This window comes from Meleagris gallopavo, chromosome Z (genome assembly GCF_905368555.1).
Source record: "Meleagris gallopavo chromosome Z, MGAL_WU_HG_1.1, whole genome shotgun sequence".
NCBI classification, from domain to species: Eukaryota; Metazoa; Chordata; class Aves; order Galliformes; family Phasianidae; genus Meleagris; species Meleagris gallopavo.
In genome coordinates, this window is record NC_139435.1 from 32,031,341 (window position 1) to 32,055,745 (window position 24,405).

The 24,405-nt window shown below is 40.7% G+C and overlaps 2 protein-coding genes across 16 annotated transcripts in view; one reads left to right on the forward strand and one right to left on the reverse strand.

Annotated features, from left to right (window-relative positions):
• The first annotated feature begins 19 nt into the window (after positions 1 to 19).
• On the forward strand, positions 20 to 23,266 carry LOC104915032 (uncharacterized). 12 transcript variants are annotated; one of them, XM_085213797.1, is made up of 8 exons: positions 20 to 318; positions 10,126 to 10,208; positions 11,313 to 11,473; positions 12,514 to 12,618; positions 18,565 to 19,807; positions 20,223 to 20,287; positions 21,068 to 21,344; positions 22,452 to 23,266. In XM_085213797.1, exons 1-3 carry the CDS (start codon positions 20 to 22, stop codon positions 11,444 to 11,446), a joined length of 516 nt encoding a protein of 171 aa, XP_085069923.1. In that variant the 3' UTR covers positions 11,447 to 11,473; positions 12,514 to 12,618; positions 18,565 to 19,807; positions 20,223 to 20,287; positions 21,068 to 21,344; positions 22,452 to 23,266. The 12 variants fall into 12 exon arrangements, 10 of the variants coding, with proteins under 10 accessions (XP_085069923.1, XP_085069924.1, XP_085069926.1 ...); XM_085213798.1 differs by having other exon boundaries at positions 18,565 to 18,738; positions 19,690 to 19,807; positions 20,223 to 21,344; XM_085213800.1 differs by having other exon boundaries at positions 18,565 to 18,738.
• Positions 17,720 to 24,405, reverse strand: part of PSIP1 (PC4 and SRSF1 interacting protein 1) — a 35,204-nt gene continuing 28,518 nt past the window's right edge. For 2 of the 4 annotated variants that reach the window (XM_085213787.1, XM_019610479.3), the window contains 4 exons: positions 23,866 to 23,967; positions 23,457 to 23,676; positions 20,658 to 20,769; positions 17,720 to 18,482 (listed from right to left, as the gene is read on the reverse strand). In XM_085213787.1, coding sequence (XP_085069913.1) covers positions 18,419 to 18,482; positions 20,658 to 20,769; positions 23,457 to 23,676; positions 23,866 to 23,967 — 498 coding nt within the window. In that variant the 3' untranslated portion in view covers positions 17,720 to 18,418. The other 2 variants (XR_014880569.1, XM_085213788.1) reach the window with 2 other exon arrangements.

A 24,405-nucleotide genomic window follows, 5' to 3' on the forward strand; every position in this document is an offset into this window, starting at 1 on the left:
AAAAAAAAAAAGAAAATGAATGGAGCAGGATGAGAACCCGCTGAGAGCCCAGCCGGCACAGCACCTCCCGCTCGCAGCAGCGACCCGCGGGCCGGTAGGCGGTGACGCATTTGCACCGCGACCGCTACTGGTTGTCCCGGCAGCGCACCGCCCGAGGGCCCGCGCTGAGCGTGAGGCGGGGGGAGCTGCGCGCCCGCGCCTTCCGCCTGGCTGCCCTGGGCCGTGGTGGTTGGCGGTTGCGGCTGAAGCCCCGCGGCGGAGAAAGAGGAGGCGGCGGCGGCGAAGCTGGGCGGCGGCCGAGCAGCGGGCCGTCTGCAGGTGGCGGAGGGCGGCCGCCGGCACGGCTCGGCTCGGCACGGCGGGGGCGGTTGTCCCCGGGCGCGGGCGGCCCCGGCTGTACCGGCGCTGGCGGGCAGAGGGAAGGGCGCGGGACTTGAAACCGTGAGGAAAGTGCTCTGCTCTCAGCGTGTTAGCTCCGTAAATACTTAGCAGTATAGAGCTCCTCGGGTAACGCCTGAGCGTGTGAGTAGCCGAAGAGTATCAGAAGGGAAGAATGGTTGAATTCTAGAGCAGCTGCACCTAACTTGTTAAAGCAGAAAAATGTCGCAGTTCTGGGTCAGGCGAACGGGGAGAATCGTCTATGTTTACCCGTCCTCTATCTGCCGCATCGTGCATCAGTGTCCGGCATGCAGAAGGCATTTAAAATTGCAGGCACTGTGCGATTTGTCCTGTTAAATGTTTTCAGAGTTGTTGCCCAAACGGTGGGGATAACGTGATGGCAGAGCCAACGCTAGCAACCTTATTTGAGGTGAAGTCATCAGCTGAAAAAGACTACCTTGGTAAATATGGTTTGTTTAAGTGATGAGGAGGAGGGGGAGGTTGAGGAATATACCTTGCTTTAGTGAAAGGCAAAAAACTTTAGTAAAAAGGCAAGGGTGAGAGGCAAAGTATGCCAGTGTGAGTTTCATGTGATGGTGGAAGCCCGTCAGTAATCAGTATAGACTTTCAGAGGCACTTTTAATTCAGAAAATAACCGGTCCTTAGTAAGTTGTATCTTGTCTTGTCATTGGAGAAAAAACTTGCCAAGCATTCTCAATTTTTAAAATGTTAGCTTAACTAAACCAAGTGGACAGCTTTACTTCAGTTGTCACGGTTCTGGTTCCCGGGATAATTATTTAGCATTACCAGGCTTAGGAAAATAGAGGTTGATTATTAAAAACAGTTTGTGTGTTCTGGTATGGCAGCGACTGTGTGTCTTATTCTTCAAGCTTTCCCTGTGTAGATTCTGCTCCTAAGTTTTCTTTTACTCATTGCAGTGGCTCTGTTGCTTGACCCTGTCTGTTTCTGTTTTTGTTTGAAATTCAAGCATCTTTTCTGTGCTTTATTTTTCTCTTCCTGATTCCACTGTCTCATCTCTTCTGCTTTGTTCCATCTAAAACTGCTATATTTCATCTATCTGCCTTTGTTAGTGTTACAGAGCCTTGCTGTCAGTTTGCTGAGTGTACTGTGGAAAGTGGTGCTGCGTAGTGAATAAGTTTGGAAAAGGGGAAAAAAGGGAGAGAAATTCTGTGAGGAAGAGAAAACAGATCATCTGGCAGCTGCTTCTTGGCTTTGCAGGAGAATGAAGATAAACCTGCACATCCTATTGTGACCTTTTCCCTTGCACAGGCTGGAAATCCCAATCCCTAATCTTCGTGTGCTTTTGCTTTTAAATTAAATAGTCCTAGTCTCTTGAATCTCTCCTTAATGTTGGCCGGCCTCAAGTCACCACCTGTGATCACTTTCACTTGTCTGCTCTGAGCTGTTTCTGTTCTTCCTTTGAGAAGAGATGACAGCATGGACTACATCAAAATCTGTTCTATGGAATCTCCTGGTCACATTTATTGCTGTCCTAATTACATTTTTCTGGGCACAGAAATGAAGACGTATTGGATAGAAACATACGTGTTCTTGATGGTGAGCTACTTGTGAGTGAAGTTCTGGCGAGTTAAGCATGTTTGCTTTGATTAGGAAAAAAAAAAAAGGTGGGGAAATGTGGATACTCCCCCTGTATTTGTGTTTAAAAGAAAATAATAGCAGGTTAAGGAAATCTTCTGTAGGCTTGGTGGGAAGTTTTTCAATATCCTTATTAAAGTCTTTTATAGAATATATATGATAGCGTGTACATTTAAATATTCTTGATGTTTTAAGCTCTTCTGCTGAGAAGAAATGGAATAACATCGAAGTATCGTTTACCTTGCTGTGCATCCCAGTGTAATTGAATCTTTTTCTTACCTTGTCCATCTTTTTGGTAAGAGAAAAAGTAATTCTGTCTCTACAAAATTTAATTTCTCTCAGTATGTGGATTCACTTTTCATAGAGTTTCACTTTGTGTAGTGCTCAAGTTGTGTGCTGACAAAAGTTGAATAGATTGCAAGCAGGTGTAAAACGTTCTCCCTAACTTGGAGATACCATCTGCTATTCTCTTAAATAATCCAGGATGTTGGGAGGGTCAAATATTGATGCAGCAGAGAGATTTGCATTGGGATTCACTGGTGATATCTGAGTGGCTGAAGTCTCTGAATGTTGGAGATGCTTACTGATGTGACTCTGTTTTGCCTTCTGAATGATGTGTTGAGTATGTGTAGGACAGCTTAGGCTCACATCACTGTGGATTTTGGGTAGGCCACGGGAGGTGAGGCTTACAGGTACCTTATTCTACTTCAGCCCTGATTCACCTTCTTGTTTTATTAGAAGGGGTAGTTGTAAATATCTCTAGGGACGTGTTATAAAGCTGCATTAAGCTAGCATTAGCGTCTTAGCGTATTAGTATTTAACATCTTGTAGCATTAGTGTCTTGAAGGTGATGAAAGTACTGCCCTTAAAGTGTGTGCAATATAAAGAGGAACATAAATGCTATCTGATTACCTGGAAAGCATCAGGCAAAATAATAAAGCATCTTCTAAGTTTTAATTTCTACAACTGAGAAAGATTTCTGTGCTGACATGATATTCTGAGTAAAGTGAAATCATGGAAGCAAAATATCAGTGGAGCCTTTAATCACCATGTTCAAATTTCAGCAGCTTCTCTTCAGTCTTTTTATTTGTAGCATTCTTAAAATATCTTCCTAGGAGTCACACATTTCATTTAACACTTTAAATGCTTTATTTAAGTGGGATCTTCTAGTATAGCTCCTCATCATTTCCCCTCTGCCATAACTGAGAGTGCAAGTGTTTCTATGACTTCGTTGTGCTTGCTGGGGAATATTTTGCATGGGGCCACTGTAGCATCTTGCAGCATGTGGCTGTCCAAAGTAAGGTGTGCCCAGTGCTAGCTTTCTGTTGCATGTAGTTTAGGTGTTTAAGCATATTACATAAACTATCTAGCCTTAATTTCTGAAGGGATTAGCATCTAGTTCCCATCTGTGAAGTACGGCTTTCTTAGGACCACAGATGAAATATTAGTGGTGTGGTTCCATCCTCAGTAGACTCAGTAGACTTACTCTGGTCTACAGAAGGAGCTGTTTAGCAAGGTCTTCCAAGGCTTCGGCACATGTAATACAGTGAGATATGTTTCAGGTTGATTGAAAAGCCTGAAAAAGGTACTCTGCATGTAATACTCCTCTAGCAATTGAGAGTTTCTGACTTCTAGGTGTGTGAAGCAACAGCATCTGAGCTCACAGGGTTCCATAGAGCCTCTCAGGAAATGACTACCATTTTATTTTTGGCTAGCTGCAATTCTAACTTATGAGGAAAATGAGGAAACAACTTGCATTCCTGGTGTTTTACATTGAGTCGTCTTGGTGCTGCTTTCTGGAGAATACTCGTTTTTTCCTGGAGCAGGCAATGAGTGGACACTCTGCAGACACCACTGCCAGATCACTGTCTAGTGCTGTGGGAAGAAAGGAATGCACAGGTGAGTGGTTTTCAGGTCCTGCAAACAACCTGCACGCTTTTTAAAGAGCCAGCTGCATAGGTATGTCTGCAAAATGGCAGGCCCTCAATTGATCCATGGCTTTTTGGTAAATGGCATCACTAATCCGTGTGCAGGAAGACTTTGATTAACAGGCAGGCTGGTGGGATGTTTTCACTGGCCACAGAAGGGTTAGTTGGGAATTGGCTTACCTGCCACCTGCTGTACTTACATCAGTGGGTGGGCTGTTTGAACCTGTGCTGAATGAAGAGCAGCTCCATACAAAGCTGATGCTTGCTGTATGTTCTCTGAACTGCTTTTCTTCTTCCTTCCTAGAGCTGTTATTCTTGAATAACTATTCTTTAGCAGTGGTTCAGTCTGCACTTGATAAAGGGCTCTTAGTCGTCTCTGCTTTAGTTCCTCAAGTGAGAATGTAAGGATAAGGTAGGTTTTGTTTCTGAGAGATTGTGAGTAATTGCTGTATAGTTTTTTGTTACTGTTTTAGATGGTACATCTGAATTAATCTTTTCAACAGATTAAGTGTAGGATTATCTTTACAGTGTTGCTGAATGGTAAGAAGATGCCTGAACAATAGTAAATCCAAATAATCTTCAGGGCAGAATACGGAACAAAGCCATGTGCCCAGAAACAATTATTATTATTATTTTAGTTATTGTCAGCTGAGAAAAGTTGTTATGAGATTTCCAGTTCTCAGTTACTGTATAATTCAGTGTGATTCTGTTCTAGCAGTTTATTCATTACTGCAGTGATAGTATTACCTAGAGCCTTGTTGAGGTGGAGGACACTATAAGATTATAATGAAAAACAATATAATCAAAGCATAAATTATATTGAGAATCACTAGTATGAATTTTTTCTTTTCTTGAATTGTACCAGTGATTTCCTTGTTCATATAAAGTGAGTGGTTTGCACGATACCTGCCTGGACAATGAATTAGGCAGTGTTACAAGCCCTGGCTTTTGCAGTCTGCAAGCAGTAGAGGGACAGAAAAGATCAAGTCAAAACAATTGTTACTCCTCTATTTCCAGTAGCATTTTCTCAGATTATTTTAAAATTGGATACAGTTCTTTCTGATTCATAAAAAAAAAAAATTGGTACCATTTTGAATCAGCATTATTCTGTATGTTCTTAAAATAAAAAGGTAACTGATGCTCATACAGTAGCATTTAACCTAAAGCCTTCAGCCAGATAATTTGGTCTGCCTTTGGCATGGTATAGAATAACTTTATAATACAAAAATAGGGTAATATGCAGATGTGGTGTTTCATAGGATTCATGTTTTTTGGAGGCATTGCTGAAAAATCGCACTTTTGCTTATGCTGTGAAATCCTGATACTGATATTATTTATTTAAATTATTGTTGCAGCCAGTTGCAGTTTTCCATTCTGCAGTGATTTGTATTACTGTGAAAAATTCTCATTAGCTTTACCTTGGATTCTGTGTGTACACAGTAATTCTGTCAATAATTGCTATTGTCCAGTGATTGCTATTATTTGAAATTAGTAACACAGACAGTGAGTTCTTGAAGAGACGCTTCCCTGTGAATTGATCTTAGACTGAGCAATACTCTGAAACACCACAGATAATAGAATGCTAAAGGTTTGCCGTCCCTCTCTGAACATCAGTGCTTTGCTATGCGCACGTGGGTGCTGATCAGAAGTAGGAATTTGGATTACTTGTCTTTGCTCTAACTGCCCAATGTTTTCTGAGGATGTGCTAAAAAAAAAATTCACTGAAAATATGGGTATGTATGGATACTATGTTATAACAGAGAGATCATAGAATCACAAACTGGTTGGAGATGAAAGGTGACCTCTGGAGGCCATCTGGGTCAACCTCCTTAGTTGGGAGCACCTAGAGCTGCTTGCCCAGAGCTGTGTTCAGGTGGCTTTTGAAAATCTCCAGGGTGGGAGATGCAAAATCCTCTCTGGCACCAGTGCACCATCACTCATACGGCAAAGAACTGCTGCCTGATGTTCAGAAGGAACTTACTGTGTTCCAGTGTGTACCTGCATTGATGAGATTTCCTCTGAGCCTTTTCTTCTCCAGACTAAACAGTCTTCATATGAAAGGTGCTCCAGTCACTTCATTGTCTTCAAGACCCTCCATTGGACTCTCCAATATCTGTATCTCTCAGTTGTACTTGGGGACCCTAAAGGAGGACCCAGCACTCCAGATGTGGGCCCAGCAGGGGGCAAGGATCACCTCCTTCAATCTCTAAATGATACATTGCCTAATGCAGACTGGAATACCTTCTTAATGGGAAAGGCACACTGCTGACTGCTGACACCTGCTGACCACTTGCAGATCTTTTTCTGTTTTCCAGTTGGATAGTCCCTGGTATGTTCTGGTGCATGGGATTGTTCGTTCCCAGGTGTAGATCCTTGTAGAACTTAAAGTTCCTGCCAGCCCAGTTCTTCAGCATGTTGAGATTCCTCTGCATGACAGCATGGCCCTTTTGATGTGTCAGCCACTCCTCCCAGAATTGTGTCATCCAGAGACTCGCAGAGGATGCACTCCACTCCATCATCTGGATCATTAATGAAGGTGTTGAACAGGACTGGACCTAGTATAGACCCTTGGAGTACACTGCTATTTAATGGCTTCCAGATTCTGTGCCACTGATCACACCTCTAGGCTCAGCTGTTCAACTCATGTTATAATGATTGCTGTAATATAAATTACATAATAGATGATAATATATGATTTGAAGAGAAACATGAGTGTACTGATTCCGGGATGCCAGAGTAGTCTAGTTTCTCTTCAGATCATATATTATCATCTGTCGTGTACTATATGATTTATATATTGTTCATGATATGGAATGCGTGATTGTATGCGTATCATACTAAAAGGTTGCTAGTATCTAAGATGACTGAAAGACATCCAAGGTATTAAACTTTTCAGTTATATAAACTAAATGGAGTAATATTTCTACTACACCTGCTAAAGCAGTAGCTGTTTGTTTCTGAAAGTAGGGGGAGGATTCATCTGAGACTGTCAAGCACTCGTAGAAGACACGGTTGAGATCTGGCTTCCTAACACAGAGAACTTCTACAAAATAAATGAATACTACCATACCTGGCCTCCCAGCAAGGGCTGTTCATGAGGAAATTGCATTCCTTCCATTTTTTTCTTCAAACATGATTATAACCAGCGATGAAGTGGCTCACTGACTGTCAGTAACATTTACATGTTCACAATAATTCTGCATACTCCTTCATCAGGCAATGAATGATTGTTACTGAGGTAGAATTTTTATCTTTTCAGCTTAGAAAAAGGAAGTGGCACTTGTATCTGCAAGAAGTATACTAACTTTTCCAAACTTTTGACTAATTTAAGGATCTTAGAAGCTAATTTAGTTCACGATGACACTGGGAAGCTATAGGAAAGGTGCATATAAATTAGCTGTTGCTGCCAGCTTTTGCTTCCCTTGCAATGCAGTTGGAGTACATTAGCTGAGTAAAAGGCTCAAGTTCCTGCTCTCATTGGTCAGGGAAACATCTGTTGCTTGTCAGCTGATAGAGAGGATTAAGAGAAAAATTTTGGACTTTATTGGTGTAAACAGAACTTCTCTTTTGTTGCTGTTACCTTTGGGTTTTGTGATCTTATCCTTTCCATGTTTCATTTTATTTTAATTGGTAAACAAACACTTGAGTCAAAGTTTAAGAAACCTATGCAATATTGAGTTGTTTTATTCCACAGGTATTTTTAATGAGGATCCTGATCTGCTTTGTGAGTATTGTCGCCAGTTAAACTCTCTGGAGAAAAATAACAAACTTGCAGAGCCTGAGGGAAGGAACGTGTGAGCCATATCTCTAGCCAGCACTGATCAGGAAAGACCTGACTCAGATCCCCCAGCAGGTTATAAGAGTGGCTCCCTTGACTTTCAGTCAAAGGAGATGACAACCAGCTGTTTTCTGAAGTTTGGAGCTGCTTCACTGCACTGGTTAACTTAGGAAAGCTGTGGCTTGCAGAAGTTGGGGAGGAACTGCCAGACAACGGTATTACTTAAACCATGTTATTAATCACTGCAGGAGAGCTGTGCATCATGACAATTCAAAGCCAACAGAAACTGTATGTGAAACAACTTCCTACCACTGTGCCTTTGTGCAAGTCCTCTCCAGTCATGAGTTCTACCTCTGGACCCAGTGTCTGCATTTCCTGCTTGACACCTTTGAGTTAACAACTCTGAAAGACTTCCACACATAAATTAGCATTCATTATTTGTTTCTGGGGAAGCATTAAAATGATGTGGGATGCCAGAGTGTCTGATTTTTCCACTGTTTTCCTGTTTTACCCTTTTTGGTCTGCTTATGCTTCTGCATCCAGGCTGTAAAACAATTCATGTTCCTTGGCAGCTTCCAATCCTTCTTTGCCTTTTCTTCTGATGAAGTATGTGGACAATGTGGCCCCCTGCTTACTGTGAGTTCTTGGGACACCTTCCTGCTTCCAAGTCCACCACAAGAGGCTGTCTCTTGCCTGTTTTAATTGTTAGGCCCTGTGCATATGTTATGATTGTTTTGAAAATACACAGTCCTAATTAGCCAGTCTTTTGGAAGCTTCTAGCATGAACCAAAACAACCCCTCCTTTCGTGCCAGAAAGATCTTGGGAGCACACAATAGAAAGGTATAATGGCTATTTGGGTAAAAAAGCACAGGCTTTCCTGATTGGCTCGTCTCTGGTCACTTGTTTGTTTAAGGGCTGTTTTGACAACAACAGAAGTTGAAATTAGGGAAAATGGATGCGTATTTTAGCTAAGTAGTGATTTTTGTTAGCTAACAAATTACATACATATTGAAATTAAAGGTTTCTATGTCTTTTCCTCTCTTACTTTTGGCTGTATGCATATCACTTTGATCTGTTTCTCTTCTGTTATATTGCTGTTTCAAGGTTGCAAAACCACGTGTGATTAATATTTTATAGAAATATAGTGTGACTCTTACATTTTGCTTTGTGAGATAACGCCACTTTCACCACTTTGAATGCTGCTGTGCATGCAGTCTGAATAGGTGGACAGAACAATTCTTGATTGTCCATATTTTGTTTATTCTCATGAATATATTTATGACTGGAGCTTGCTTTTTTTTTTTTTTTTTTTTAATGGATGAATACAACTTCATCTTCAGTACTTATTCAGTCCTGCTGCAGAAGTTATTACATGTGTATGGGCAGCTAATCATAAAATCACAGAATAGCTTGGGTTGGAAGGGCCCTGAAGGATCACAGAATCACAGAACGGCCAGGGTTGGAAGGGACATCAAAGATCATGAATCTCCAACCCCCCTGCCACATGCAGGGCCACAAACCTCCCCACTTAATGCTAAACCAGGCTGCCCAGGGTCCCATCCAATCTGGCCTTGAACACCTCCAGGGACGGGGCATCCACAACCTCTCTGGGCAGCCTGTTCCAGCACCTCACCACTCTCTCTGTAAAGAATTTCCCCGACATCCAATCTAAATCTTCCCTCTTTCAACTTAAAACCATTTCCCCTTGTCCTGCAGTTATCTACCCTTTCAAAGAGTTGATTCCCTTCCTGTCTGTAGGCTTTAGGTCACCCCGCAGCCTTCTTTTCTCCAGGCTGAACAAGCCCAGCTCCCTCAGCCTGTCTTTGTAGGGGAGGTGCTCCAGTCCCCTAATCATCTTCGTGACCATTCTCTGGATGCTCTCCAACAGCTCTGTCTTTGCCTCACGAGAGCAGAGTAGAGGGGGACAATCACCTCCCTGTCCCTGCTGGCCTCCCCTCTTCTGATGGAGCCCAGGATACCATTTGCTTTTTGAGCTGCTCGTGTTAAGTTTCTCATCCATCAGGACTCCCTGATTACTAAATTTAGTAATTAAAGAAGTATTTTGCAGGGATGTGATTTTATTTTTTAAATTTTTCCCTGATTCTCCAGAGGTGAGGTAGTTGGACCTTCCAAAATTGCACGTCTTTCTTGTTTATGTAAAGTGACTCAGAGCTGCTCCTATGTGGAAGAGAAGAATAGAAGTAAAATGAACTATATTGACTTGAGAGTAACATCTGCAGAACAGATGTATGCAGAACAGCTGCATATTTTTGTCATATAAACATCTAAAACCAGAGCAAGATTTATCTTAGAAACTTTGTCTGATAAAGTAATTATATTACAACACCTGCAGTGTTCTTGTATGTAACATTCGAGATATTAAGTCTTTGTAACACTGATGCAGACTTTTCTGTCTTTCTCAGGATCTCTGCAAATCTGCCTCCTTTTATTTTGAAAGCATCTTTTATAACGATAGAAGATAACCAGAGTGCAGAAGTCTTAGCAGGTACAGTACTGATAGATGTTGAGTATGGAAATTCTTAGGGGACAGGAATTTTTTAATGATTTGTAGTGATTTTAAGACTGGAATACATGGTGTGTGAAAGTAGAATGAACATTTTCAGTGCCTTCCCAAGTTGTGATGTCCACCCAAAGTACTTCTCTATGAGGTAGAAAATGTATCAGAAACACAACAGGCTCAGCTGTGTGGCTGTCAGTGGTTCTGCTCAGTCTTGGAACATCACTTAATGCCTTCATTAGAAAAGAGACTGTGACTGTTAGGAAAAGAAATGTGAGACTGCATTCCCAGAAGTCTCAGTTATCTTGTATTTGGAACTACAGATACGATTTAAACTATACACCACTGTTTATTTTAAGGAAGTGTAGACTTGCTGACACGTTATTGAGATTTAGGAGATGAAGATGTTAGAATGGCATGGAAGAGCTGTGTGACAACAAATAAATTATTTTGCTTCTCTTTCTATCTTTGAGCAACAGTGGCTTTTGTGGAAGAGCTTCTGATAACTCAGTCTGTTGATGGTGAATATACAGCTTGTAGTGAAATGCCTTGCATGTAGAAGTGTATTGAAAAGGCAAGGAATAATTGCAACAGTGACCAATGTCCTTCCAGTCCTAAATTTTGGAAATCTAACTGTGCAGTTTTCAGCTTCACATTTCTCCTTGCAGAAATAAAATAAAGAAATCCCCAAGCCCCTTTGTTTTAAAGTTACTGATCAAAAGAATAAAAACGGTCTTCTGGAAACCTGAATTATTGGGATGCCTTGGAAACATCATGCTGCAAACAACATTACCTGGATAGGGTGCCATTATGTGTATGTGTTCTGACTGCTCCTCCTTGAGAGGTTTTCTGGTGGAGATTTAAAGGCAGGTGTCCTACAAGAACAGTGCACAGTTATGTGGGGTTCTGCCACTGCTATGAAGTTACTTCATTATTAAAAACTGCAGCGCACTCTTTTGATTTCAACCTTTTAAACTGTATCCTATTGAAGCGTGTTGCACATTCCCTAGAATGTAAGGAAGCAGAGAAGCCCGCCTTTCTGTGCAATTGCAGTTTGTAGCACTTCTGTGCTGATGACCTTTCTATTTCCAGAACTGCTATTGAATGGTCAGAATCTCATGACAGAGGCTATGGAAATCCTCAGTCTGTTAAAATGGAGGACAACGCGTTTAATGACCCGTCTCTCAAAATTGCCTTTCCGTATTCTGCCACCAAGGGAACTGTGAGCACATTGTTGTCATCACAGAGATAAGGTAAGTTACTGCTGTTTGGGTCTTGCCAGGTGGCTAACAGCAAGCCTTCAGTAGACAAACTCCAGACATTAAATGCTAAGTATCTCTTAGACTAACATGAAGATAATTCAGTTGCCATCTGCAGGGTTTATTTAAGACTTCAGTCAGTCAGTCAGTATGTATGTAACTACCTTGGCTAGGAAGGAAGTACTCTCCCTTGCATTTTTTTTTTTTTTTTTCCCAATCATTTATTCTTTGTAAATAGACTGGTTTCTAACTGGCATGACGTGACTGTAGTATGGGAGGAATGGCGCGCGTGGTGAAAAGTCTTTCAAATGCAAATCTAATGTGCCAAGTTTACATACTAATTTTGGATGATTTGGGAATGTAGATAGTGGCTCTGGGTAGAGTCAACTAGACTTGTTAGTTTAGGCTTCATGCCAAGCAGCAGGAATTGCAAAACGATTGGAGGAATGGAAATGATAGGCTGAGGTGAATGGACAAGGAGGAGAGGGAGAAGGTGATGGTGCATGTGAGTTGGTAATTACATCAGCTGTTATGTATGTTCTGCTTCATGTATGATGCACAGAGAGTGCTCCTCTGAATGCCTGTAAATCATTTGCTATAAGCCTGGTATAGCTAAGTGCTATTAATAAGTACTATCTCCAAAGATCTGTACAACCCAAAGAAGGGTCTCAAGGTTATGAACCTCAGAATGTTTCTCTATTAATCTTGTGCCCATCGGTCTGTGTGGGAGGCATAAGCTTCGAAGTTTGAGTACTCTGAGTACTCTAAGTTTGAGTACACTACCTGGAGTGTCTAACAGAGATGTCAGAGAATTTGAATTAGTAACACAATCTAAATTCACTCCTGACCATAAAAGCCACAAGTGTTAAAGCTAGCAGTCAGCTCTCCAAGTCATAATCTGTTTTAAGAGATGCTAAGAGGTGAAGTCATGGTTTGCACTAGAGTTGAAATCATGTCTTATACTCTGTGTACACATTATGTTCCGATCAATATCAGTGTGGCTGAACCTTTATTTTTTGTTTATTTTCCTTAAGGCTTATTCATTATGATTGCCTGGGCAGGAACTTTCATCCATTGTTGATCACGAAACACTGATTATGTACCAGAAAATGCTTTGTATGCAAAATGTGTTCAGCCAGGTATGTTATGTTTTCAGTTCTTTTAAGATGATTTGAAGAAAATTTTCTAGGTGCTTCTACTAACTTGAAGGAAAAAAAAAAAAAAAAAAAAACAAACAGGCTGTTAAATGTTTTTGATATGCTATGTGAATAATTTTCATCTGAAAACTGAACGTTCTGAGATATTATTATTCAGGTGGTTGTCTAGTTGTCTTCTCCTTGCCTTGGAAAATATTTTCTGCATGTAGAATTCACTGGGAGGTGATTCAGGATGATGAAAGAACTGTAATAGTGAAGAGGGTGATTTATTGGCTCAGATTTTTTTGCGTACATAGAGCTAGATTCTTGATCAGTTACTTAACTTTTACAAGTAACAAAGTGTTTTTTTAATCTCACTGTTGAAAAAATGTAACACATTTTCTCCCTTAAGACAAGATGTGTGATTCAAATTCATTTGCTGGAAATCTTTTTAAATCAGCATTCAAGTAAAGGGGAGATATGGATCCATCCAACATAAAAGTAACATATCAGGAACGTTTCAGAAGGCAGCGGTATTGCTTCCCCCACAGATAAATTCCTGACTTCTCCCTGAAAACTCCGTACTGTGCTGCCATACTTGAAGGAACTTTATGCAGTGCAGAAGTTCTTCAGTTAAATGAACAGAACATGAACTTGCCTCTGTAGTATTTAGTGCTGTTTGCTTAGACATGAGAAGGCCTGTCAGTAGACAGAATAGAAATTTTTATTAAGGAGTTCTGCAGATTAGACTAGGCTTCTAGATTTTATAGACCTGAATGATTTCTTTACGAAAGGAAAAACCCTGCCTTTTTTTTCCCTCTCGGGATAGCTTATGCTCTCTGCCTGAGGTTGACACAGGTGCTGGGTTCCGTTGTCCTGTTTGGCCTTACAACTTCTCTGGAATCAGGCAGAGAGCCAATTCCTTTCCGTTCTTAGCAGAGCCCCTAGGATGCCTTTACAAGTGGCTGTAATCTGTGAAGCCTTTGGCCAGAAGGGGAGGTGGAGCCAAAGGGTCAATTTGGGGGAAAGATGGGATAGGGAAGGCATTACCAGAGGTGATGTAAATGCATTAAATTAAAACCAGGATTAAGCGCTAAGCTTAAGTGGGGAGATGCTAAACCATGGATAGCAGAGCTGCTTTGGCTGGCTGTCCTGTACTTTGTAATCTGTGCAGATAGCAGCTTTAATCACTAGAGGCCCCTGAGCTGTTGGGTCCTCTGAATGCTACCAGAAATTAATTGCTTGGTGCCACAGTAGTCCCTCCTTGTGTTGGCAGCTGTTGATGTTAATTTCAGTACTTGCTGGAGTGTCCAGCAGTCTTTGCCTTGTCTGCATAACTCACCCCTTCTTGATGACTTATAAATGAATTTGTTTGTTCCGTAGTTTGAATCAGTCACACATCTGCTCTGTATCAAAGTTTCTTCATTTATAAAAGTTTTTTTTTTTTTTTTTTTTTTTTTTTTTAATTTTGACTTAAGTGGGCATGGATTGGACAGAAGATTCCTGACAGTTTGTTGTTTGGTTGGTTGTACAGATGCAGAATAGGTGGGAAATCTGGAAAACAGCTGTAGGCCCAGAAATGGGAGGTGCAATACATGCAGTGCCTGATTAGTTACAACATTAGTGACACTTGTTGATGCCATCCCCAACTCTGTCACATTTGACTTGCATGGAAAACACCTGTATTTTGTAACTTGCAGTTGGTTAACCAACAAGTAGTACTCGGCATTACCTCACCTCAAGTACTGTGTTCACTTTTGGGCACCTCAGTACAGAAAGGACACTGAGGTGCTGAAGCAGGTCCAAAGAAGGGCAATGAGGCTGGTGAAGGGCTTGGAGAACATGCCCTATGAGGAGAGACTGTGGGATTTGAGGCTGTTCAGTTCTGGGGAAAAGGAGGCTGAGGGGAGACCTTCTTGCTCTCTTCCAATATCTGAAAGGTGCTTACAGTGAGAGCGGGGTTGGTCCCTTCTCACTGGTGACAGGTGAAAGGATGAGGGGAAATGGCCTCAAGTTGTGCCAGGATAAGTTTATGTTGGACATCAGGAACACTTCTGTACGGAAAGGGCTGTTAAGCACTGGAATGGGCTCCCCGTGGAGGTGGTTGAGTCACCATCCCTGGATGTGTTTAAAAACTGCTTGGATGTGGTGCTCAGGGACATGATTTAGCAGAGAGTTGTTAGAGTTAGGGCAGGATGGTTAGGTTGTGGTTGGACTTGATGATCTTTAAGGTCTTCTCCAACCTGAGCAATTCTATGATTCTGTGAAAAAGTCTGACACCAGAGAATCCTTGTTTTTTTTTCTGTGATATATGTTTTCAAATGCTTCATTATGATGCAGAAGGCAGTAAACTGGGAAACTTTCTTGCATATTCTTACATCAGTCCTGGAATTTTCAACTAAAACTAACATCAGAGAGAATGGATCTGGCGGAGTACACTGATGGGAGCTGTTGCTCTAGCTGTTAAAAACACCAGGCAGCTTGAGTACCGATGATACCACAGGGTTTTTGAGTTAGCTATGTGTTCATCTCCTCCCCTGAAGAGGGAGCCCTTTGCACTTGAAGTCTTTTGGATTGCTTTTACAGTCACAGAGATAAGTTAGCATGGAACAAACACACTTAAGACTTCTGAATGCAGACTAACGGAGTATTGTCTGCGAACAACAAAGGAAAAACGTGGTGTGCAGCATGAGAATCTTTAAAGTCATTCTTGGAAGGCAGAAGTGATGCAGTGTTGATGGTGTCCGCACCTCTGCACAGAAAGAACGGCTGCAGCAGCCAGCAGTCTGTGCAGTCGAGTGTGTGAAGGCAGGTTTTAACACCTGTGGCATAAGACGTACAAAAATTTATCCAACTGTTGTTATCAAATTGCTTGTGATACTATTTTAATTACATATTTTAATTACATATACGACATTGCTAATGTCGTATATAACCACAAATAAGTGGTTGCTTATTTATTTTTTTATTCTACTGTGGCTTCAAGATTTTTATTGCCCTCTTCATGTTTAATAAAAAAAATATTTTAAGAAAGTGTTGTCACTGTGGTACTGATTCAATTAAACAACAGAACAAAAAGGTTACAAGCTGTAATTTTAAAAGATACTTTAATTAATTCCCAGGTGCTGTCCCATGGCAGCCAGGTCTGATCCTCACTTAATCTTTACTTCCGAGTCCTCTGAGTGAAATCTAATGCTGGACTCAGCTGTCCATTCATAGGTAAATTTCTGTTACACTGCTCAGAATTTTGGCTAATTGGTAAATGCCGTTAGAATTCAGAGATCACAACTTCTGATCTTTCTTTTTATCCTTTCTTCTTAATTTGTTTGCATAAACAAATTTTTATCTAGAAGTATACTTTTTTTTTTTTTGGTCTTCCTGAAATTTACAATGCACTTCAGACTTAAAAGCATGGAGTTATGGCACTCTAAAATTCTGAGGTAGGAAGAATTACTAAATAAAAGGCATTCACCTAATTCTGTGTCTTTCTGCCTTTTTGCTAGGAAGTTTTAAAATACTTAATGATTTGGGAGTGTGAGCCCTTACGATCTGTTTCACACTTCTAAAAGGTCTTGGTGATTCTCTCCTGACGAAAGACTTTTTGCTTTGCTAGCAAGATGGCCATGTAGGATGCTGCCCCACACTGAGGTAGGCAAAAAGGTCCATCTGCTCAGGTATCTTGGTAAGAGAAATATTCAAGTTTCATATAGTTTGTAAACGTGCAGTGGACAGGTAGTGAAAGCCAAAGCAGCTGAGTGGGGTAGAGCTTCACATCAGTGACTTGAAGCATGCAGGTGCAGGAGCTCCATCTCTGCTTTCATCTCAGTTAACCCTTTCAAACGGGAGCATGGTAGACTCTTCATCTCTTGAACAGTTGTGAAACACAGATCTATCTTACCTTATGTACAGTTCTTTCTAATAGAGTGAAAGCAAGGCGGATTTGGCATACTTGTGGAATACAGCTACTCTTTTTGTTAAAAATGAATTTTGATGAAATGGTCAAAATCATGAGGTGCCTGTGTGAGTATTCCTGTTTATCTGGAGTTAGCATCTTTCTATAAAGACTTTGTGAGGGTAAAAATGGAACTTCCTGTAGTTTCCCAAAATGATAGCTACCTGTCCTGACAACTGTTTGTAGAAATCTGCAAATTCCAGTCTGCAGCAACTACCTGTATTTGGAAGCTGACTGAGAATGCTGTTTTCCTTGTATCTGCCTCTATGGCCATGTTATTCTGTCCTCCTAACCATAGTCTGTTGTGTTGTACTACATATCACTGACATTAAAGATCTGCAGAGGCCAGTGACCATCTGCTGAGAACAACCTCATGCTGGACCTGCCATAGCTGTAATGCTGTGCTTCAGTCAAACCTGGAGCAATGAGATCATTCTTCTCAGTATTACCATGCAAAACAACAACAACAACAAAAAAAAACCCACAACAACACAACAACAACAAAAAACCCAGCAACAACAAAAGGGGTGAGTTGACTAAAGAAACTATGGCAATTTAAAAAACATAAGAGCAAGAAATAATTTGCTTTTTTCTGTATTTCACTGAGTTACCCTGCTGTTTTGTCATACAAGAATACTGAAAACTTTCTTCCTCACTGAAAGGAGCAGTTTAGGTGTTTGTTTGGAAAACACTGCTTTCCAGTGGGCTGTAATAACTTTCTGCGTTGCTGCCTTGAAGGTGACATACTACCAGGTGATAGGTGCACCTGGAACACTGTCATCTTCTCTGATCACCCTGAAGAAGATTCTTAGGGCCAGTAATGTCAATTTCTAACCTGGCCTTCCTCTGTTACCTATTTTCTGGCTGCCTGCAAGGTCTTCCTCAGATCTTCCTGAGGTCTGATGTTAGGCAAAGTATGTGTTTTAAGAACATTTCCAGACTAGCTTAAACACATCCCCTACCCCTCCATGCATTTAGGATTTTTTTTTTTTGTAAAATGCTTTAACAGTGTTTCTGTTAATATTCAAGTTAGAAATCCCCAAGTTAATGCCAAGGCAAAGCTCCCAGGATTGAAACAGTACTAAAACTAAGTATGTGTAGTTCCTAGGAATGTTTTAGTTGGTATAAGTTTGTATTAAGAACAAGTCTCTCTTTATCAGTTTGAATTCTTTAATTTTAGAAATGGTTGAAGACAGTGTTTTCCAATCAGTGTGCATCGACAGCCTTGGTCAAAACACAGTACTTCTTTCTAGTATACTTATCATACCAAAAAGCATACCATGAAATCACATTGCAGTAAGTTGGCACAATGAGTTTTGCAAGAACTAAACTTCTTTAGAAAAAGTGATTAAGCAAACTTTCACATTAACATTTTAATAGCTATAAAAATGCTGCTTCCAGCTCCTACAAAACACGCTGAAGAGATATCCCCACAAGAGCTGAAAAACTATGCACAAACAAAGGTCAGTATTGTAGGAAGACAGGTTTTATACAAAGGAAGCAATTAAGCAGTTAAAAGTATTTACTTTTTCCTGCTACTAACTAGACAAACATACAGTAGTCAGATAAAAATATACTACAACTCTAAGTCCTGTAACATAAGAATTTCTAAGTTTCTCTCCTAAGTGGAAATTCTGTATTTTGAAATGTGTTACCTGTTAATACTGGACAAAACTATTAGCAAGTGTTTAAATACTTTCAAACCAAGATTAAAAAAAAAAACAACAAAAAAACCCCAAAACATTTTAAAATACTATGCTTATAAAATTATTTAAAACTTTCAGCAGTCTATAGATTTCAAATGCAATTCAAATTCAATTAGAATTAAAAAAAAAAACAACTCCAGTGGTGTCATTTGTTTTCAAAGGAAGATTCTTTTGCTGGTTTTTCAAGCTCTTTCTCTTCACCACATGTCCTAGAATTACAATAAAAGAACATTAATGACCATGAGAAAATACCAAAAGCAAGTCTTCTTACTCCTGTTTTTTTAAATACAGATTAAATGATATTGAGACAAATTCAGCAGATGAAGCGTGGAAGCTGAGGAAGGTACAGATACCAACTGTTTGCCTTCTTTTAAATGGACTGTCCCCAGACATGAAACTAAGGTAGAGTAACCGACACCACAGGAATGAGTATGAAGAGCAGTGAGGAGGAGCAGCCATTCAGAGGTCAGTTTGGGTTCCCTTCAGGCAATCCTGCAGAGTCCAATGCCAAACATATCAACTCAGATGGAAAAGCAGCCTGGCTTTTTTCTCTGCACTTAAGATGCACATTTAACATGTTACTGCTCTTACTGGTAGCTCCAAGGCTGAGGCAACCTTGGGAAGCACCACATGATTCTACCAACAGAAACTGGTTGTTAAGTACAAAATCACTACAGAAGTATTAGACAACTTCTGTCTTCCAAAATTTTTGAAATACATATTCAGAAAGGTCTGAATGTGTCTAGCCTCTTATTAACGAAGGGAACAAAATTCAGAACTGAGTATGCAGCCTTGCACTTTAGAAGTTTATCAATTACATGCTTATATTCAGGAGTGGGGACTGCACTTCAAACATTCCTGTATTTGTCATTATTTGGAGTACAAGTTTCACTTCTAAAAACAGAACACTGTACAAGTTATGTAGCTTTCTTGAATTGAGAGAGGTATGCAGATGCTTTTCTCAATCCAGGGTATTCGTAAGAGGTTTTACAAGTTCTGTTTTATATTCATTGCTTGTTAACAGAAGCTGTGCAAGGTTTTAAACAGAATATGATTGATTTCTTTGTTTAGAAAGATCAAGGAAGTGTTGGGGAGGGTGCTGTTCGAGGCCATAGCAAACACCACAAACACTTCAAGAGACAAATCTTTATTGGCAGAACATGTGACCCCAAAACAGCTCCTCCATGGAATATGTATTTGCAAGTCCTAGATATAAAATCGTAATTACTGAAGTATTAAAATTTAAGTTGTGTGGTCTCTGAGGTGCTTATTTTGAAACTACTATATTCAGCAGCTTGATCCATGTTTGTTATTTAAGTTTGTGAAGGAGCTGCTGTAAGTCTTTTTTCTCCCACTACTGCCCGCTATTAGCATCAAGCATGCACTCAAATATTCTTCCTCTTTTTCTTCTAATAGCAAATATAAAGTGAAATTTAAGATTATCTTTTTTGCCTTTGGAAGATCTGTGTTACTCAGCTTGGAAGGAGTAAGAAAAGGAACAGGCAATAAAAAAAATTTGTACCTTGGGGAACCAGTTAAGTAATCATTAATTTCTAAATATTACAAATATACTCTCTGGACAACTAACCTGATTTGCTATTGATTTCTCAGATGTTGCACTTCACTAGTACCATACTGTGTTTTCTCCACATCTCCCATTAAAGCAGCATATTTTACTATGTAAGTTGTGCTGGGAACCTGCACTCATTGTCTTGATTACACTCCCTTAAGGCGCAGCTTGTTGAAAGCAAATGATATGAGATTCTTGTCACTAGCTGAAAATAACCAAATGTCATTTCTGAAGGGTGTGTAAAAAGACAGCATTAATTTCAAAGGAATCTCTCAGCTAAAATCAATTTTGCATTATTAAAAAAAAAGAAAAACAACCTTTCAACACCGTATTTACTTTTTCCAACTCTAAACTGTCAATATTATGCTCATTTTTACAGCTTCAGTTAAACATATAGCCAGAAGAGCCAGGCAACTGCAGTTCCTCCTGAACTGTATGAAAAAGGTAATGAGAGGAAAACTTGCAGTAATACATACTGCTAGACAAAAAGAATCCCTTGAGAACAAGTGCAGAAGTGCTCAGGAAAGCAGACGTAATTTTATTATACTAGACTACTCAAAGTAAAAGTGAGTACCTTCCTCTGTCTCACTGCATGCTGTTTTTCTCGTAAGAAGGCAACTCATATTTTACTTTCTTCAATCTCCTCTACAGCAATGATTTCAAAAATAAAATTTCATCATTCTTTGAAAAAAATTTTTGAGAAAAAATGTAAAGAAACTTAACATGATGCAGGGAGTTCAATCTATTCATATTCTATTTGCATCATTTTACTATAACAGAACAAATGCTTAGCTCATTAAAGTCATTAACTCACTTTTTCTTACTACTAACTTCATGTTTATCTTTCTTTTCTTCACCATTCTCTCCATTGTGCTGTGATTGGTTGGTGTCTTGAGTTTCAGGCCCTCCATTCAGAATCTTTGAACCTTTATAATGAAAGGGTAGAGAAACAATCAGTACAGCAGCGAATAAAACTCTGCTGTAAGAAACCCCTGATAATTTCTTACCTTCAGACTCCAACACTGTACGTGTTTTCCCCTCACCTTAATGCCTAACAGCTGAAATAACGCAAAACAAACAAATACCAACGAGTTTCATCACAATTTCCCTGGTGGGAAATAAATTCCTTGAGATTTCAGGCTCCTGGCTACAAATAATAATATATACTCTGGTAAGTGAGATAATACTCTTCAGCAGTACATTCTGTTCATCACTCTACTCCAGGTGGGTACTTCATGAGATCCACCTGCAGCAGCACATTCATCTCCGTGGCCCCCAGCACAAGAACATGGACCTGGTGGGATGTGTCCAGGGATGGCCACAGGGGTATCAGGGCTGAAGCACCTGCCTTACAGAGGAGAAGCTGGAAAATTTGGGCTTGATCAACCTGGAGAAGAGAAGGCTTTGAGGAGACATTCCTGCAGTCTTTCAGTACTTAAAGAGGGCCAACAATAAAGATGAGGAGGAACACTTCATCAAAGAATGTAGCAACAGGACACGGGTAACATTTTTGAACTGAAAGAATGTAAATTTAGATTACGCATTAGGAAAAAATTCGACATTACGAGGGTGGAGAGGCCTTGGCACAGGCTGTCCAGAGAAGCTGTGTGTGCTTGGAGGCATTCAAGGCCAGTTTGGATGGGCTCTGGGCAGCCTGACCTTCTGAGCTGGTGGGTGGCAATCAGCTCACAGCAGGTGGTTGGAACTAGATGATCAGGCAGATAATGAGCCTCCAGGGGCAGCTAGGGCAGAGGCAATAAGGTTAAGCCTTGCTCTCCACCAGCATCACCAGCCCCTCAAATCATTGCCCTTATGGAGCAGTACAGCTGGGAACATGCAGTAAGATACAGCCAAGGTCGGGCACAGGAGTAAGGGGCGGGCAAAGCACTGAGAGCAGTGAGTGGGGGGAGGAGGAGGGGGGGAGGGGGGAAAAGGTGAGGGTTATTTGACATTTTTGACATTGCCCCTACAAACTCTGCCCATGGGGGCTGAAGCCTGGAGAAACACAGCAGAGGCATGCTCCCCACACTCCCCATGTGCTGCCTTTCTGACAGGGCTCCCAGGAAGGTTTGAAGAGTCCTGGGGAACCTGTCTGCAGCCCTACCCAGCCCATTCCTGGGGGCTGCTATCTACTACCAACCTTATCTTCCTCCAAGTGCTGACCTCAACTGGCCTCAGGGCGCTCACTGCCTTCCTACAGCTCACAGGGCTGAGTGTAATAGTGCTAATTTTTATATATTTGCATACACACACACACACACACGTATATACTAGTTTTACATATATAAAAGTACACACACACACTGTATACACAGACAACAACAGACAGTGCCAAAATGGGAAGAAAAGAGAGAGAGGAAAGGGAAGGAGGGCAGAGTCAGACATTTCCTTTAATAAAAAGAAAGGCTCCACCTCAATGTAAGTGGAGTCTGAGGTCACTTAGAAATATCCATCTATCTCCTGCACAGAGCAGGAGAAGGGGATATGGGCTTGTACAATGGCATCATCCCAATATGAGCTGCAGTCCACGGGATCTCAACTTCTCCTGGACTTCAAGTGCTGAATAAGCCACTGCAGGGTAATGTCAATGTTTTCCTTTTCTTTGCAGGAGATGGAGTAGCAACAAATCTCAATTCTGGGTAGCAGAGAGGCTCATCTTCTCAACTGAGTTCTTTCTCATCCAAGGCAGCAGAGAGGTCTCCCTTGATTGCCAGTACCAGGACTGGGATGCTCTGGACCTGCAGTGTGTCTCACAGGTTGTGAAGTTCGTTCTTCAAGGCCTTGAGCTTCTCCTGGGCAGCAACAGTCACTATGGCTCTCACTCCACAGTAGTATGGCTCTCACATGTTGTCAAAATAGCTGGTCACCTACATTCCCTTTGAGGTACTCATCATACTGAAGGTCCTACCTTTGGGATTGTGTCTTTGTTGAACTTCCCACACTGACTAAGGTGATCTCTGTCACCTGTAGCCCATTAGGGTCAGCACCATCTCCTCCTCCCAGAAGAGCACCTGGAGTGAGTCTGGCAGCTCACTGCTGCTGCAGCAAGCTCTGCAGGCTATACCATGCACAGCTGGGCACAGTCAAGGTGAGCACTGCAGAGCCAGCCTGAAGCAGGCCAAAGTGAGTGGAACTGGGCTGGGCAACACCAAACCCTGCCACGCCTGTCGACCATGCCACAGCTCTAGGTATTGCCTGCACTTCTGGACACTGTTTAGAGCAGTCACAGGCATGGGTTGATTGCTAGACTCAATGATCTTAGTGGCCTTTCCAATCTTAATGATTTTAAGTATAGGCTCTATTACTGTAAAGTTACAAATCCTGCTTTGACTTCAATTTTTGTGATGACTACATGTTTTGCTTTGGAATTACAGGAGAGGTTGTTTGGAATAAATTCTTGAGGAGTGTAACTTTAGGTTTAAATATGAAGTGGCAACTCATTTTGCTTCAAGTTAGAGATCTACAAAAAGAACCTCTACTGCACCGCCTTGCTACATGAGGAAAAATACAGAACACTGTATTTTTCCTCATGTACAGAGATAAACACTGTATTGTTTATCTCAATATTGGCTAATATGGATTTCTAATATTACAAGAAACTGAAAACACTTACCTGTTTGGTCCTTTTCCTTCTCATTTTTTTTGTTTGTTCCTTTCTTCCACTGCTCCTTGGTTTTATTGGCTTCCTCATGCTGCTTCTGCTCTGCAAGTGATTTATTTAGTACTTGAGAGAGAACAGAATCTCCTTCTCCTACCAGAAACATGGTCTTGAACTTGTTATACAGCATTGTAGATTTCTCCATGATAACTTGGCTAACTTTGAACTTCCGTATCTGAAATCAAAGCAATAAGACAAGTAGCTTCAGTTAGGTACTTAAATACTTGTGTAAAATTCACCAAATGCTAGACGAAATTCCCATTTTAACTTGAAAGGAAAACACAGACTTTTATAATCTCTGAGAATAGTACACAACATGTGGATTTAAAGTACTATTTTCTTAAGTAATACTGCAGGATCTTACCTTCTTGAGTGTCAGAATCATCTCTGTGTGTTTCTGAGCCTGCTGCATTGAGACTTGAAGAGATGCCAATTCATCAAGAGCCTCAATACACCTGTTCACATCCTGCAGATAAATAAGTTAGTCTGATGACTTAAGTGTCAATAATTCTTCATAAACTATGTTGAATTCACTTCCATATTAAATAATTTCTTACAAAATTCTTAATTTTACTTTTTAATTCTATAACAACCTCTACCATCAAGCTTGCAAACACAAAAAGTTGAAATGCAAGAAGCAGTACTATTCACATACCAAAAGCATGTCATTTGAATAACTTATTTAAATAAACAAACCAACCAATTTCATACTTCCATTATACAAACTCAAACTTTCTGCTCCTTTTACAATTCCAGTACTACATTACCTAAAGCTGTTCTCCAAATATTCAGCCTTTCTCATTCACAATTTCTCACAAGTGACCTGCCACTGAGAGGCAAAACAGAGTGGACTGCCTCTGACAGAACTGTATCTTTGTAGATTATTCAGTTAAAATCTTGATGA